Source organism: Tamandua tetradactyla, chromosome 16 (assembly GCF_023851605.1).
Source record: "Tamandua tetradactyla isolate mTamTet1 chromosome 16, mTamTet1.pri, whole genome shotgun sequence".
In the NCBI taxonomy this organism is placed as follows: Eukaryota; Metazoa; Chordata; class Mammalia; order Pilosa; family Myrmecophagidae; genus Tamandua; species Tamandua tetradactyla.
The window spans coordinates 13,061,131-13,078,083 of NC_135342.1; the positions used below are offsets into that span (position 1 = coordinate 13,061,131).

General features: G+C 45.8%; 2 protein-coding genes across 5 annotated transcripts in view; both read left to right on the forward strand.

The window, feature by feature from the left end:
* The window catches only part of LIG1 (DNA ligase 1), a 119,089-nt gene extending 116,554 nt beyond the window's left edge, over positions 1-2,535 (forward strand). For 3 of the 4 annotated variants that reach the window (XM_077131303.1, XM_077131300.1, XM_077131302.1), the window contains exons 25-28: positions 81-134; positions 779-922; positions 2,065-2,157; positions 2,297-2,534. In XM_077131303.1, the coding sequence (XP_076987418.1) occupies positions 81-134; positions 779-922; positions 2,065-2,157; positions 2,297-2,374 (369 nt within the window). In that variant the 3' untranslated portion in view covers positions 2,375-2,534. Of the gene's footprint in view, positions 1-80; positions 135-778; positions 923-2,064; positions 2,158-2,296 lie in introns of all 4 variants that reach the window. The other variant, XM_077131301.1, reaches the window with a different exon arrangement.
* A 1,787-nt stretch (positions 2,536-4,322) lies between these two features.
* On the forward strand, positions 4,323-13,228 carry CABP5 (calcium binding protein 5). Its single transcript, XM_077131305.1, has 5 exons — positions 4,323-6,247; positions 7,767-7,797; positions 8,307-8,450; positions 9,396-9,505; positions 12,524-13,228. The coding sequence occupies exons 1-5, from the start codon at positions 6,038-6,040 to the stop codon at positions 12,785-12,787; spliced, it is 759 nt and encodes a 252-aa protein (XP_076987420.1). The 5' UTR covers positions 4,323-6,037; the 3' UTR covers positions 12,788-13,228.
* The last annotated feature ends 3,725 nt before the right edge of the window (positions 13,229-16,953 follow it).

Sequence of the window (16,953 nt, forward strand, 5' to 3'; positions counted from 1 at the left end):
AAGCTTAGGTGGCAGGAGCGTGGCGGGAGCGGGGTGGAAGTCCTAGGGTGCACCTCTGACCTTCTGTACCCTCCCCACAGCTTGGAACTGGCTTCAGTGACGAGGAGCTGGAGGAGTATTACCAGAGCCTCCAGGTGAGCAGGGGTGGCTGCCAGGAGCCACAGAACTCTCTTCATCTCCTCTGTGGGCAGGGTTCATGGTCTCCATCTGTCCTGGAGCTTAGTGGGGTGGGGGTATGAACAGGTGGGCGGTGGGCAGCAGAATTGGCTTTGGAGTGCAACCAGTTGGGTCAGGACTCAGCTCCACCGGCTTGTAGCCAGCGACACTGGACAAGGAGCCCAATCTCCCCGAGCTCAGGGGGCAATCACAGAGCTACCCTGAGTGCTGCTGGGGGGGGGGGGGGGGGGGGGGGCGTGTCCCTGAGTCTTCCTGAGAAGGTGTTGTCAAGAAAGTCCTGAGTAAGCAGAAGTACTTGTTGTCAGGTGTGGGGCAGCTTGGGAGTCTCTCTGTCCTGTGCACTGGTGTTTCTTGGTACCCACTGGAGCCCTACCCCATTCTTTGGGGTACTCCTCTCTTTGGGTCTCTGTCCCCCTCTCTGTGGGTCTTTTTGACAACCTTTTATTTCTTCCTTTTTTCCATTCTTCCTCACTTCCCTCCAGCTTTTTACTGTAAGGGATGCCTGTGTCTTTGTCCCTCTGTCCACTCCCTGACCCCAGCCTTGGCCTCAGCTTTGAGATGCAGCACCCTCTCTTCTCCCCCTCTCCACTGCTTCCTGCAGGCCCTGGTGCTGCCGAACCCACGCTCCTACGTCCGGGCAGATGGTGCCGTGGCACCTGACTACTGGCTGGAGCCTAGCACCGTGTGGGAGGTGAAGTGTGCTGATCTCTCCCTCTCCCCCATCTACCCTGCGGCCCGGGGCCTGGTGAGTAACAGGGGGCAGCAGGAGGGTCTAGGGTAGACCCTAAAGGAATCCCAGATGGGCAGTCAGGACACAGGAGGAGGCCTCAGCACAAGCCTGCTCTGCAGGGGGGTGATGAAGGGAACGAAATTGCTTTGCATTTTATTTGGGTATCAGGTAATGGAGTCCACAGCCTCTTTCTTTTAAGAAAAATTTTCCAGTAGCAAAAAGTAAACAGTGGAATTCTCCCTTAACCGTCATAATCTCACATTCAGCTCTTTAATCATTTTTTAAAACACTGTTCTTTTAAGAGTTTCGTGTTCTTCCTGCTGAGCCATTTCCATTGACTGCTGCAGTTTCCTTTTCAGTCGCTTCATTTCCTCACCTCCCGTTGTTGTTAGTGCCTTGATGTTTTGGTGCCTTGACTAATATCTCTCACCAAAGCATTTACTGTCCACCAGGGAAAGACACTAACCCTTTTCACAGCACTAGGAAAGCTCTTGTCTTTCTCCGTCAGAAGAGCAGTAAATCTCAGATAAAAATACACTCTGTCTGAGGTTTCTTCTGGCTTTTCAAAATCTAGCTGCATGAGCATTTCTAATTAGAAACAGGCTTCTATTTTTGAAAAGGAGACTCATGTTTTTTATCTAATTGTCTTAAGAGGAGATTATGTGCTTTTCTTGCTCATGCCCTGTGTCAGAGAGTCGCTGTAGAGCGCTGGCATTGAACACTTTCCTTGAGTGTGGTGGCACAAGCGTCCCCTTCCGCAGTGGAGGAAACAAGCCCAGGAGAGCTGAGGTGACTGCCCGGGGTCACCTGGCTCCCTAGAGTGGAGAGCTGGGCTTTGCAGCTGCCCATTCTGCCTCCAGGGTCCACACCCTTGACCCTGTGCTGTTCTGCCTCTCAGACCTCATGATGATGCATTAGTGGCTTAAATAACAGCTAGAGCAGCGGGCCTTTATTAAGTGCTTACTGTGTGCAGTCCTGGTCTAAGTCCTTTATGTTTATTCACTTCTTTAATCCTGAAACAGCCCATTACTTATCCCTGCTGAATGGATGAGGAAATTGAGGCCAGGGGTGAAGGAGGGAGGAGGAGACTTTGCATAGGGTGTTGCTGCAGCGAGGGGATGCAGGCTAGACCCCAGGTGTGTCACCCCAACCCCCAGGTGGAAAGCGAGAAGGGGATCTCCCTACGCTTCCCTCGGTTTATTCGTGTCCGTGAAGACAAAACACCAGAGGAGGCCACCACCAGTGCCCAGGTGAGGCCCTCGGAGGAGGGCAGGTCACCCCAGGGGAGCCTTCTGACCTGTCAGTTTCTCGGAGAAGTGAACTCTGGTCTGCAGTGGCATGCAGGTGGGCGGAGAGCTTCTGACTCGACCCCCTACCCTCCCCCCTCAGGTGGCTCAGCTGTATAAGAGGCAAAGTCAGATTCAGAACCAGCAAAGCACAGACTCCGACCTGGAAGATTTCTACTAAGTCCCCGTTCTTCTGGGGCCTGGGGTCGGGGTGGAGGGAGCCCAGGGGTGCCTCCTCTATTTTTGAACATACCATCTGTGGAAGTCTGTGGTGTCTGTGATTCAGGTGTGTATGGGGGTGGGGGGGGCGGTAAGTTTAAACTGAGGTTGGGGATTCATTTGAAAATTTTTTCAATAAATAATTATTCAACATCTACTGTGTCAAAGTTTGTGCTGGGCCCTGGGGGGCAGCTGTAAGAGCTCACACTTTTGTGGTGTGTAGCATGGATTCCATAGAACCTTCTGCAGTGATGGAATGTTCTCTCTCTGCTCTGCAATACGAGAGCCACTGGCTCAGTGACTCCTGAGCCCCTGAAATGAGACCAGTGCAATGAAGACCTGAATATTTCACTTTTAACTTAAACAGATACATGTGACTAGCGGCCATTGTATCGGATGGCAGCGGTCCCAACTCTATACACCTCCCAGCAACTCTTCCTGGTGACACTGTTTCCCAGGTGAAGACAGGGACGCACAGAGAAGGTAAATACTACCTCAGGTTACATAGCTGGGAGTGCCAGCACCGGGCTCTGACTTAGCGCTCATGCTCCAGACACCCCACTTTTTGGGTACAGTCACCATCCTCCTGAGAGAAAGTATGTTCAGTGACTCTTGTGAGACTCCGGAGTCTGCCACCCCGAGGCCTTGCAGCCTGTCTTATTTCCTGCCAAGCTCAAACATGGCCTCAGAACCTCAGCAGTTTTCCAGACATAATGCCATGAGAGCAGGCAGTGGCCATACCTGTTTTCCTCATTGCTGCCTCTTAATCCCATCCCAGAACAATGCCTGGCCCATAGCAGGTGCTCATTGGATCATGGCTCACCATCGGTCTCCAGTGGCATATGAGGTGAAACCTAAGATGCCACTGATGGTTGACCCCTGTTTGGGTTGCTAAAGCTTCTGGGATGCAATATACAGAAATGGATTGACTTTTACAAAGGGGATTTATTATGTTACAAGGTTACAGTTCTAAGGCCATAAAAATGTCCAAATTAAGGCATCAGCAAGAGGATTCCTTCACTCAAGAAAAGTTGATCACATCCAGGGTTTCTCTGTCAGCTGGGAAAGCACGTGGCTGGCATCTTCTGGTCCTTTGCTCCCAAGTTGTATTGCTTTCAGCTTCTGATTCCAGTGGTTTTCTATGTTAGCTCGCTGTTCAGCTGTGAGCTCTTTTAAGTAAACTAAGACCCACCTTGAATGGGTGGGGTCACATTTCCATGAAAATAGTCAAAATGTCTCACCCACAATTGAGTGGGCTGCGTCTCCATGGAGACAATCTAATCAAGAGGTCCCACCCTACAATAGGTCTGTCCCTAACAAATTGGATTAGGATTAAAAGAGCATAGCCTTTCTGGGGTTCATAAAAGTTTCAAAACAGCACAACCCTAACATCCCTTCACTCCTCTTCTTCCTAAGTCGTCCCTGAGTGTTGATTTCCCCTCCTTCGTGTGCTTCAGGGAAGTGGAGCCCTGCCCATAGGGTGGTATGGAGAGTCCAAAGTAATCCATCTGGATGGCTTGGGTAGGGGAATGAGATGGAACTTCGGCTAGTGGAATGCAGAGGGAAGTCTGTAGGGCTTAGGGGCAGGGGGCCTTCTGGAAAAGCTTTCCTTCTGAGTGTCACAGGGAGAACTGGGCCTGTGTGTCTTCCCCTGGATCTGCAGCAGCCCTCGGGCAACCAGCTAGAGGAGGGTCGATCCAGGACTGGGCAGACAAGCGGGAAGGACGTGGTCACACTCGCACTCTCCTTCCAGGCTTCTTGGTGTGTGAAAAAGGGAGCCCCTTTGTAGGTAAGGAGTTCATTTTGGGTCTTCTGTTACCTGTGTGGCAAGATGCCATCTCATCTGTCAGGAATTATGTTAGGGATATGTCCTTAATTTATATTTGGGAGCCTTTTGTCTCCTAGGATGCTGGATGTTAGGGAACAAAGATGTTAAAAACACACACACAGACAAAAAAAGAACCATGAGACAAAAACTGGACAGAAAGCAAAATGCAGCTTGAGTCATGGCTTTTGATCTTTGCTTCAGAGACCCAGCCACTGTTTCTGAGTTGCACGAAGTGCACTCATATGTCCTAAATCTAGATAGTTGCTGCCACTGCACTCGGATAAACCCAACGACTATGCATCAGCCTCACCCCGTTTCCATGTCACTGAAGCTGCTTTCTTCCTTGAAGGGAGACTTAACATTGCAGATTTCACGTTTTCCCTTTTCAAGGAGGGGCCTATGTGCTTTAGTTTCCAGCCTGATCACACTCAGTGTTGGTGACTATTGGCATCCCAAATCTTAAGGGAATTTTAAGGGAGTATGGTTAGTATGCTCTTGAGTTTGTGCAGCAGCCTTGTGTCTTCATTGCCCAGAGACTCCAGCTAGAGGAAGTCTCTGAGGAAGGATGTATTAGTTAGGGTTCTCAAGAGAAACAGAATCAATAGGGAACACTCGCAAGTATAAAATTTATAGAAGTCTCACGTGACCACAGGAACGCAGATTCCAAAATCCACAGGGCAGGCTGTGAAGCTGACGATTCCGATGGAAGGTCTGGACGAACTCCACAAGAGAGGCTCACCAGCTGAAGCAGGAGGAGAGACTGTCTCTTCTGAATCCTCCTTAAAAGGCTTCCGGTGATTAGATTAAGCATCACTCATTGCAGAAGGCACGCCCCTTGGCTGATTACAAATGGAATCAGCTGTGGATGTAGCCGACATGATCATGATTGAATTCTATGAAATGTCCTCATCGCAACAGGCCAGCACTTGCCCAACCAGACAAACAGGTACCACCACTTGGCCAAGTTGACACATGAACCTGACCATGACAGAGGAGGATACCTTCTCTGAGTGATTTGGGGAGAAGGAACTGAGCAGACTCGGCTCAATCCTTTCTCCTCTTGTTTTTGAAGGGAGCCAGCTCACCGACAAGGGGGTGTAACCTGCAGTGGCTGCTTCAGTTTCCAGGGACTACCCTGTAAAGGGTGAAATTTCAGCAAATCCTTTGGGTCCCTAATCCAAAAGACAGGTTTCTGGTGCAGCCACATTTGTAAGACAATTGGTCAATTTCTTACAAAGCTAAACAGTCTTACCATATGATCCAGAGGTCACGTTTCTATGTATTTATCCAAATGGGATAAAAATTTATAGACAAGCAAAAACGTGCACACAAGTGTTTATAACAGCTTTATTCATAATTGCTCCAAACGGGAAGCAACCAAGATGTCCTGCATGAGTGAATGGGGAAGCAAACTGTGGTACATCCATACAATGGAATATTATTCAATGATAAGAAGAAATGAGTCATCAAGCCATGAAAAGAACTGAAGGAACCTTAAATGCATATTGCTAAGTGGAAGAAGCCAATTCAAAAAGGCCACATACTATATCATCCTAACTGTGACATTCTGGAAAAAGCAAAACTATAGAGACAGTAAAAAGAAAGTCGAGCAAGATGATGCCTCCCCTCAAGTCCCAATTTTTAAAAATTTTTCCAATCCATCCTGGGAATACAAGGCCAGAGCCTGATGCTGTCTTTCCCCTCCCATCTCACTCAAGCCAGATGGGGAGACAGGAAGAGCTCTGATCCCTCCCTAACCTGGGTAGAGATTTCCAACCCAACTGTCACAGCTCTAAAATGCAGGGACTGCAGGAGAGTCCGTCAGAGGCAGAGGAAGGATTGGCAAAAGGAGTGATAGAGAAGATCAGGAGGCCGAGGTATCAACAGGAAAGAGAGGGAACCATCTTGAGACTGGTGCCTGGTGAGCCCTGCCCTGTCCCCTCCATGCAGTTTCCCATGGGCCCCGCCTGCATCTTCTTGAGAAAAGGCATCGCTGAAAAACAACGGGTGAGGTGGGGGACGGTGGGGAATGGTGGGCAAGGCAGAGGGGCAGGGCAAGGGGAGACAGAAAAGAATGTGATGGGTGCAACAGAATTAAGGAAACAGCTAGAGAGAGCATGAAAGGAGCTGGTAGAAAAATTCCAGGGGGTATAATGGGGACATGTCGACTAGGGTGAAGTCAGAAGACAGGGCAAAAAAGAAGAGAAAAAGGAGAATTAAAAAATAAAAGGGACTAAGGACGATGTCATTATCGATGATCATCATTCTTTTTTATGGACACACATTGTAATGATGACGCTGATACCAATAGCTGCCAATTATTAAGTCAGCGCGATGAGATCAACCTGTACAGAGGGCTTTGCATTCTGAGGTCATTTAATTCTCAGAACAACTTCCAAGGTCGTGATACTTTTGTTCCCATTTACAGGTGAGGGAACTGAGGCTGTGAGTCATGAAGTTCCTTGCTTTAAGGTTATACAATTAGTAAGTGTCAGGGTCAGAACTGTTTGATTCTAATGGGCATACTTTTAATTGTTTTATTTCAAGGTCCTGAAAAAAAGGGAGGGAGGGAGTTTGCAGTGAAAGAGATAATAAGAAAGAGGAGCTGGGGGAAAGGCTGAAGGGCTGAAAGATAAAGGGAGAAAAAGGGGTGAAACAGGCCAGAGGTTGGGGAAATTTCCCAGGTGGCATGCCATATATGGAGACCTCACCTTTCAGATATATCTAGGCGGGGTGGGAGCAGCAGCGATGGAAAATTCTCAGAAGTTGTAGAACTGATGGTGCCAGCACTGAGCATCTTGAATGCCATTGAACACTGGCTGCATGCAACAGGATTCTAACCCTTATAAAAAAAAAGGATAGAGGTTGGAGAAAAGAGTCAGTGGGGTGTACAGCAGAGAATTCTGACCTGGGAGTTAGGAGCCCTGATTTAAATTCCAGTGTTTGCCTGACTTGCTGTGTGACCTTGAGGGAGTAGTTAAATGTCTCTCTTCCTTAGGAGGGGATCTGCCACTTACGAAGCCTGTGACCTTTGGCAGGTTCATTAACCTCTGTCCCTTTGCTTCCTCATTGGTAAGATGGGAACCGTATTTGCTTCTACCACAAAGAGATGTCCTGAGCTTTAATAAAATAGTTGTGGAAACTACCTGGCACAAAATGAGTGGCCTGAACACATTAGCTGTAACTCTGTCTCCTTTTCATCTGGAAGATGAAGGGATTGGATTTGATGGCCTCTAAGGGTCCTTTCAGCACAACTTGATGGTTGTCTCCTTGAGAAAGGCAGAAAGGGAGAAATATGATTCAAGGGTGGGGGAGAGGAAGTGAGGAGAAGGGGTGGGAAAGAGGGCAAGAAGCAAAGAGCAATGGAATAGGAGTTAGAAGACGGAAGAAAGAAGATGAGAGGAGTGGAAGGAGAAACAGGAAAGGGTGAGAAGTAGCTTGGGAGAAAGAGGATTTGTCTTTGGAGAAGAGGGGTGTTGGGTTCCTGCTCTTTCTCCAAATTCCCTCTTCACTGCATATCTTCCAGGAAAGACCACTGGGACAAGATGAAATTGAAGGTAATGCCTTCTCCTCCAAAACTCCCCTCACTACCATCCACCCACTTACCCTGCTATCTGTTTGTGCGTTTCAGTATAAATCCCTACACATGAGAACATTATGTCTCTTTCCCTTCCCACTCAGCTAGGATTTTAAGTAACTCCTCAAGGCTGTTTAAGAACCTCCCAAAGAAGTTAGAGATACCCCAACCCCAAGGGTCTCAGAGACCCAGGAGTGACACACGTGTGTTTTAGGATGAATAGAAAACTGGTTGTGTTTTCTCTTGGTAATTTGGAGGTTCTCCATAATGTCACCCAAGAATGTGAAGGGTTTCAATGCCATCATTTGGTCTCAGGAAGCATTCCTCTTATTAACACATTTCATGCATCACTCCCTTTTGAAAAAAAAATGTTAATGCGTCCTCTTCTGAGGAGCCTCTAGTCAGTGCCTCATTGGTCATTTCCAAGGTTGCTGCCCTTCCCCAATGATTATTCCAAGTTCCTGAAAATTCTTCTGTCTTAACTTTCAGAGCTCCGGGAAGCATTTCTTGAGTTTGACAAGGACCGAGATGGGTTCATCTCTTGTAAGGATTTGGGGAATCTCATGAGGACCATGGGTTACATGCCCACGGAAATGGAACTGACTGAACTGGGCCAGCAAATCCGCATGAACTGTGAGGCCAGGGTGTGGGAAGAATGACTGGGGTGAGGGGAGAATTAAGCTGTGGGGTGGGGGTGGGAGTGATGCATCGAGAAGGCTATGACAATTGAGTAGAACTGGAGATAGAGAAGAGGGCGAAAGGGATGAGAAGATTGGATAAGGAAGACACGGTTCAGACTATACTTAGGGAGGCAGCATTTCGAAGTAGTTAAGAGGATGACTTTTAGAAACAGATTTCAGTTCAAGTCCCAGTATTGGTATTAATTACTAATTGGGGTAGTTTTGAAATGTGGAGTTGACTCCACTCTTGGGTTTTGCGTTTCCTCATCTGTCGAGGGAAGATGTTATCATTCCTTACCTCTTAGGATTTTGGAAAGGAAGGGATAAAGGTGCTAATGCAGGTAAAGGCTTTGCCGTATTAAATGTATTACTATTAACACTAAGATTCATCAGTAGAATGCAAGATTGGAGCTGCATTTGATGTTAGAAACAAAATTGGAGCTATCACTGGGGAATAGTATTGAAAAAAAACAAGGAGTTTTAGACAAACATCACAGCTGATTTTGAGATCAAAACTGGGATACAGTTGCTATCAAATTTGTTTCTGGGCATATAGCTGAGGAAACAAAGTTTAATTCAAGAACGTGGTGGTGTTCATATCTGGAAGAGACTGGTGCTCATTTAATTCATAGCCCCCTTCTATAAAACTACAGAGGAGGGGACAGAGACCTTAACCAATGAAGAGATTTCTCCAAGGTCACACGGACAATTGGTTTCCTCCACCACACCATGCACTGTCCACCCCGGTTTGACTTAGAGGGACATGGATGATCACAGGATGCTCTTAGAAGGCAGGAGGTGGGAGCAGGCCAATTTCCTGAGCAGATTTGAAGGGTAAATGTGAAGTCATGGAAGGCTGGGCCATAGAAATCCCCACTTGTCCTGCCTCTTTCTTCAGTGGGTGGCCGTGTAGACTTTGATGACTTTGTGGAGCTGATGACCCCCAAACTGCTTGCAGAAACAGCTGGGATGATTGGGGTCCAGGAGATGCGAGATGCCTTCAAGGAGGTGAGTTAGGAGTTTCATGGAGCTGGAGATGGTTGAGGGAACGCCAGAAGTCCACAAGTAGTCACTACCATGGCCAGGGCCCACCCAAACCAAAAGCAATGGTGGGATACATGGGGAAGGAAAGTAAACACATTTCAAGCACTTGCAATGGACCAGGCCCTTAAATATTTTATCTAAGTTAATCCTCACAGATAGCATTAGGAGTAAGCAGTTATTTATACCAATTATACAGAGAAGGAAACTGAGGCTCATGGAAATTACAAACCATAGCCACATTCTTACAATCTCCAAAACAAATGTTAGGGACTCTGATTATAGCACATATGACAGGAGGAAGGAATCCAAGCATTTGAGAGCCCAAACAGGACCTCAAGAGATTATCTGGTTTAAGCTACTTGCACAGATGCCAAGAAATGAGCCCCAGGGAGGGCAGGGTACTTGCTGAAGTACTCTTATGAAACCCTGATAAAGTCCTGTCCTCTTTCGGAGAGGTTCCAGTGACAAAACTGGATGTTATCTGTTTCAAAGGGGAAGGGAGATGGTGGAGGAAAATATAAAGGTTAGTATAGTATTTTGAAGCTAAGATTTTGGAGCCTGGCAAACATGAGTTCAACTCCCAGAAGATCACCACCTACTAGCTGTGTGTTTTCCTCTCCAGCCTCATGTAAAGATCTAGAGTTGCACCGTCCAATAGAACTTTATGCGGCAATGAAAATGTCCTGTCCCATATGGTAGCTGCTAGTCACCTATAGCTACTGAGCCCTTGACATGTGGCTAGTGCAATTAATTTTTTTGTGTGTGTGGGCAGGCACTGAGAATCAAACCCAGTTATCCAGCATGGCAGGCGAGAACTCTGCTGCTGTGCCACCATTACCCACCCAACATTAAATTTTATTAATGTCAATTAATTTAGCTTTAAATTAAAAACACAAATACTCGATTTGGTTATAGGAAAATAATTCATTTGGAGCAACTTGAGTAGGTGAGTATACTTTTTCACCTGTAAATGTTATGAAATCTAAATATAGATCAGGCATTTTTATAATACTTTAGTGTCAGAGTTGAGAATTGTAAGTGGAAAATACATACTGTATTTCATAAGACTTAGTATACTTATATAAAAAGAATTCAAGTTAGCTCATTAATAATGTTTAAATTTATTACATGATGAAATTATAATATTTTGGATATATTGGGTTAAATAAAGTAGATTATTAAGATTAATTTCACCTGGTCCCTTTAACTTTTTTTTTCAGTTGAAAGTATTGAGTTTCTTTTTTTATTTTATTGTGGCAACATTTTACATATATATGTGTAGTATAAAAGTTGTCATTTTAAACCGTTTTAACTGAATAATTTGGTGGCATTGATTAGATTTACAATGTTGTGCTGCCATCCCCACTGTCTATTACCAAATAGAAACTCTGTACCCATTTCCTTCTCCCTCTGACCCCTAGTAATCACTAAAACACTTTCTGCCTCTATGAATTTGCTTATTCTAGATATTTCATATAATTGGGAATCATAACGCTCTTTGACCTTTTATGTCTGACTTATTTCACTCAACATGCCATCTTCAAACTTCAGCCATGTTGCAGCATGTATGGAAACTGCATTCCTTTCTAAGGCTAAATGACTTTCTGTTGTGTGGTTGTTCCACCGTTTGCCTCTTGTGAATATTGCCGCTGTGAACATTGGTGTACACATATCTACCTGATTCCTGTCTTCAGTTCTTTTGGGTAAAACCCTACAAGGAGTTGCCAGATCACATGAAACTCACATTATACTTCCATCAGGCCGTGCTGCCCTAGGAGACCCATCTTCAGGCAGAGGAAGCAGCAGACGAAGGAGCTTGGCAGAGTTGAGAAGAGCAAGAAGCCTGGAGTGGCAGAAGCTGGAGGGAGAGTGGCAGAAAATAAATAAGCTCTCAGAGTTGCCGAAGGCAGGGTGAAGTCATGTAGGGGTCTTTGGGACACGGAAAGGGGTAAAGATTTTATTCTAAGTGTGAGATTTTTTGGGGGGGTGGGGACAGTTTTATTAAGACGTAAGTGGGAGATTTTTTTTCCTTTTGTATGCTGTATGGCAGGGTCACATTTCATTATTTTTCCATGTGAGTATCCTGATATTGCAGCACCATTGTGTTGAAATTTTGTTTGTTTTTTGTTTCTTTTGCTTGTTTGTTTTTTGGGGGGAAGTCCATGGACCAGGAATCAAACCCAGGTCTCCCACATGGCAAGTGAGAATTCCACCACTGAACTACCTTTGCACCCTGCATAGGAGATTTTAAGCAGAGGTGTTGACGAGATCTGATGTGTTATAAATGAAGGTGACTGTAAAGTCCTGAGGTGTGGCTAATAGGCCATAGCAGCAGCACTGTGGAAGCTAGAAGACCACCAGAAGGCTGATGCAATGGTCCGCAAGAGAGGCTGGTGGCTTGAGCCCCGTGAGTCTTGGCGGAGGTAGAGTGGGGCACTTGGCTCCCAGATAGGCTTTAGAGGTGGAATGTACAAGACTTATGAATATATTGGTTAAGGGTATGCAGCAAAGTGGTTTGTACATAATTCATCAATTCAACAAATATCATTAACACCATGTGGAAGGATATTTATCAATACCTACCATATGGAAGGCAGTGTTCTTGGAACTGAGCATGGAGAAGTGAACCAGATGGTCAAAAATACCTGCCTAGAGAAGGACAAACATCGCATGATTTCACTTACAGGAAATATCTAGAAACAGCAGATTCATAGAGACAGAAAATAGATTAGAGGGATCATGGGATGGGGTCAGGGTGAGGGAGAGGAAGTTGTTGCTTGGTGAGTATGTGTAGGTCTTGGAAATTTTTAAATAAAACTGAAAAACGATATACCTGTCCTTGCAGAGCTGACATTCTAATGGACAATGCTTTTAAAGCTCGCGTCATAGTTCTTGACTCATGTAAGTGATCAATCAACACTGATTATGATTATTATTATCATATTGTTGCTGCTAATATGATGCCCCTCTGCTTCTATTCAGTTTGACACCAACGGAGATGGGGAGATCACTCTGGGGGAGCTGCAGCAGGCCATGCAGAGGCTTCTGGGAGAAAAGCTCACCCCCCAGGAGATCTCTGAGGTGGTGCGGGAAGCTGACATGAATGGAGACGGCACCGTTGACTTTGAAGGTGACGTCGTGTGGGGGCAGCTATGGTGGGACTCCACCTCCAAATCCTCGAGTGATTTTCCCAGCTGGCCACCCTTCTCAGGCTTCCCCCAGCTGGACTTTGATGAAGGGCGATAGGTTTTTGGAGACACAAATTCCATCCTTTTCTCCCCACATCATTTCAAAGAGCTGAGTCATTCCCTCCTCTTCTTGCTTTTGCATAAGGCTGCTCCTTCAGTGGCCTATTCCTGCTCGTGCTCAGGACTCATTCTCACCTCTCCCGGCGCTTTCTTATTTACTGGATGCCCTTATTGTAGGAACAGAATAGCCCATCATGATAATGGAGGGGTTAGAAGCTGGGACTCGAGTCGTTTTTGCAAGGTTCATATTCATAATGGTCTCTTATTAGGTGTCTTTAAGTTAGTTCTTACTCTCTTTAGGTATCAGTTTTCATATCTGCAAACTGGGGGTGACAAGGATGTCTTCCAAGGCTTTGGAGAAAACGAGAAGAAATCATGCATGAAGTGCCAGTATTTTTGTTGTCTCTCCCTGCCTTTGTTCCTGTCACTGCTTAGCCTGAAAGCCCCTTCCTCCTGTCACCTGGCTCACTCTTAGCTATGATTTAGGCAGGCACCTCCCTTCCCCCCTATCTTTTCTGTATTCCTATAACATTCCAGGCATGCCTCTGCTTTAATACTGATGTGTGACATCACAGTAGTTTATGATGGTTTATTGCCTGTTTGTTTCCTTCTGAGGACATGGACATAGTCATTCCGTCTCCAATACCTAGCAATTGAATAGTTGAATAAAAGAAACAGATTAGAGTCTTGTATGGATGAGAGTAGGGATAATTGTTGCAGGAGGCATAAGTAGGGTGTGTCAAGTTTATTTTAACATTCTCTGGTTCAAAAATCTCAGCATCTAACTGTTGCCTATAGGCCAAAGTCCAAAAATTCTTAGTCCATCCATGATCTGACCCCGAACAATCAGACTTATCTTCTACAACCACTCTCTGAATTTTTATGCTCTGGTGCAAACTTGGTACCTGTCATGAGTTCCTCAACTTTTGGTCCTCTGTCCCTGATATTCCTTCCACTTGCCACACCTCTTCCCTCTCATGTCCACACATTGAAATCTTATCCATCCCTCTGGAACTCATGCCAATCAGCCTCTGTAAAGAAGCTTTCCTTCATCTTTAGCTGGGTGTGTCTCCCACTTGTGAACACTTACAGACGTTTTTCTGGTCCTCTCCAAAGGAAGTTACAAACTTCCTGCAAACCTTGCTATATTGAGTTGTGTTTGCTTCCTAAGCTGCACAATCCTATAGGCTAGTGCAGTGTGTTCTTTGAGCCATCACCATCTCTGCATTTTCTGTGCCTGATGCGGAAATTTAGGAGATGTTTTTTGGATGGCTGCTGAATCTGGACAGGGTCAGGTGCACAATTGGCATCGAAGAACATCTGAAAGAGGTCGGGGTGGGGGAGGGGAGCCACGTCCTCAGGCCAACTATAGACAAGAGAAGGACAAACTGACCTCAAGATCTAAGGGGACCAGTAAGTTCACTAAAGTCAGTTGTAAGCTGTCTTCCTTCAGATGTGCCATCTGCTGTCTGTGCTGGTAACCTTTGCTGGCCTCAGCTTCCATATCTCTAAAATGGCACTTAACCCTCCAGGATGGTTGAAAAGATAAAATAAGACACTAGTAATTACTATTTATTCAAACCCTTAATATGTCCTATGAGCATCGTCTCATTTAACTATCTTACAAACCACTTAAGGTAAATAGCAACTCTATGATTCCCATGTTATAGATGAAGAAATTGAGGCTTAGATGGTTTAAGTAATTTCCTAAAGATCCACCTGGCAAATAGCAAAAGCTCAAAAAATGATGTTAGCTGCTCTTAAAATAGGCACCTCACCCAGCACTTTTCTTTGCAGAATTCGTGAAGATGATGTCTCGCTGAGGAGGCCCTGGAAGCTGCAGTCAGTCCCCACCTGGAACAGCACAGATCAAGGGCCTGTGGGGGACCAAGTCCTCCCAGCCCCTTAAAAGAGAGTGGGTGCACGTGGGGGGCGTGTGGGGGCCAGCTGGGCAGCGGGAAGGATTGAGGTTAGACTGCCAATCATAGCTCTACCTGGACTGGTGGTGGTGTTGGGGCGTCTGCAGAACCAGACAAAGCAGCAAGAATTGTAAATGAAAAGACAAATGTCACTGAGGTCAGTTACAACTACAGGCATTCCAAAGGTTGAGAATGATGTCTTTTTACTTCACGTAATCCTGAGTACCTGTGAGTGTTCCCCCAGCTTCCTCATGGGTTAAAATGTTCTCTCTCCTGTTACACTGTCAGACAGTTCAGCCCAGTCTACCCTTCCTCCTTCATGCTTCAAATTCCCTCAGCTTCTCTTTCCTGGTGAGAAAGAGGCATATCAATCAGTGGGCTACATATAGGGTCTGAGATCAGGCTGGGGTTGGAAATGGTTAATTGAAATGGCAATCAAAGTGAGCTTTCTTGATTCCTGGAAGCACAGTCTGTTTCTCTCTTTGGTCTCCCTCCCCTTCATAATACACAAATCTGGATTAAAGGTTTATGGTAAGCTCATCCCTGGGGTATTAATCTCCCACACAATGTCATGATACAAAGAGAGAGAGGACAGGACCCTCCAAATCCTCAGCCCAGTCAGCTGCCGTGGGGCCATTCCGGGAAGCCCCCTGCCTCTGTGCCGCTCTGCCCTTCGGCTCGATGAGAAGTCTGTTTCACCCCCATCCACTCCACACTGACCTGTGCTGTAAAAATGGGAAAGAATATGCCTCACTCCTCCCGGAGAGCAGGACGCTTCAGCAATGCAGAGGTCCTCAAAATAAAGAATTCATGTCACATGTTCCTGGGAATTTTTCTCGCTTTGAAATCCATTAAGTAGATCTATAGAATGATCATCTTGTTCAATAGCCTCATTTCATAAAATTTGAATTTTAATTTTAAAAATTGGAACCAGCATAATGTATTTCTTAACCTCCTACTGGGGCTATTCCCTTTTGGCCATTCTTCACTAACCTAAAACCATTGTAGTTTTAAACCTCATACTCTTCATTCCTTCTTCCTTCATTCTTTCCTTCCTTCTGTCCTTCATTGATTCTACAGAAATGTATTAAGTGCTAGCCATGTGCAGGGGCACTCTTGTAGGCATGGGACTACAGCAGGGCATATATAAACCTGAGAAAACCCAGACTTCAGGAAGTTACATTATAATGGGAGAGTATAGACACGGACCAAAATAAATGAGTAAATAGGATAACATATCAGAGGGTGCTATGGAGGAAAATAAGGGAAGGGAAGGGGCTTAGGAAGTTCTGGGGGTGAGAAGGGTGTTGCCATTTTATGTAGGTGACCAGGAGGCCACTGAGCTCAACTGGAATATCGGGGGAAGAACATCTCAGACACATGTGAAGGCACAAGCAGGAGGGCACCTGAGAGGGTAGAAGAAAAGCAAAGAGACCAGGGGGCTGCAGAGAAACAGGCAGCAAGAGCCAGAGAGAAGCATGTTAGGCAGTGCAGGAAAAGTCTGCATCGTGGAGTCTTTCTCCAGCTCTGCCATCCGCCCTGACAGCCGCTAGCCACACTGGCCACTGAGCCTTGCAATACCTTGAATAAGGCTGAGAAACTGAACTTCATTTTGCTTTCTTTTTATTAAATTAATAAAATGTTATTCATTAATAAATATATTAGTTCTTTGTTAATTTTATTAATTCATTAAATTAAATTCAAATCACGCTGTGTGGCCAGTGGCTACCGTAGTGGACAGTGCAGATCTGTGCTGTAAGCCTGAGATTATTCCATGCTCTGGAGTCAGCCCAGAGATAAAGTATTTGGCTTCTTGGAGCTTACACTCCAGTTTGAAGAGAGAATAAAACACAATCACTTAAGAGAAGCTCAGCTATGGGTAAATACTTTGAGGAAAATGAAGTGGGGTGATTAGATACACAAAGAATTTGGGGAAGGGGCAAGGGTGGCTTAATGAGATCAAATGATCCGAAAGGGCATCTCCTAAAGACGGGGTATGTCGGATTGGATTCCCCAGGGTTCCTCTTCTTTCTGAGTTTGTAGATATTGGGGGTGTCTTTGGGATTGATGCCTGTTGGAAGGAGTGCAGGGAATCAGGACTGGGCAGAGGGACAAAGCTGCAGCGCAGAACCAGCAACCTTATCCCGGGCCCCCAGGCCCCTCGACATAGAGCCCTTCCGAGTTGTCTCCTGAGGGCTTAAGTGGCCGGGCCTTTCGATGTGACCTTGGTCAGTCCTTGGATTGT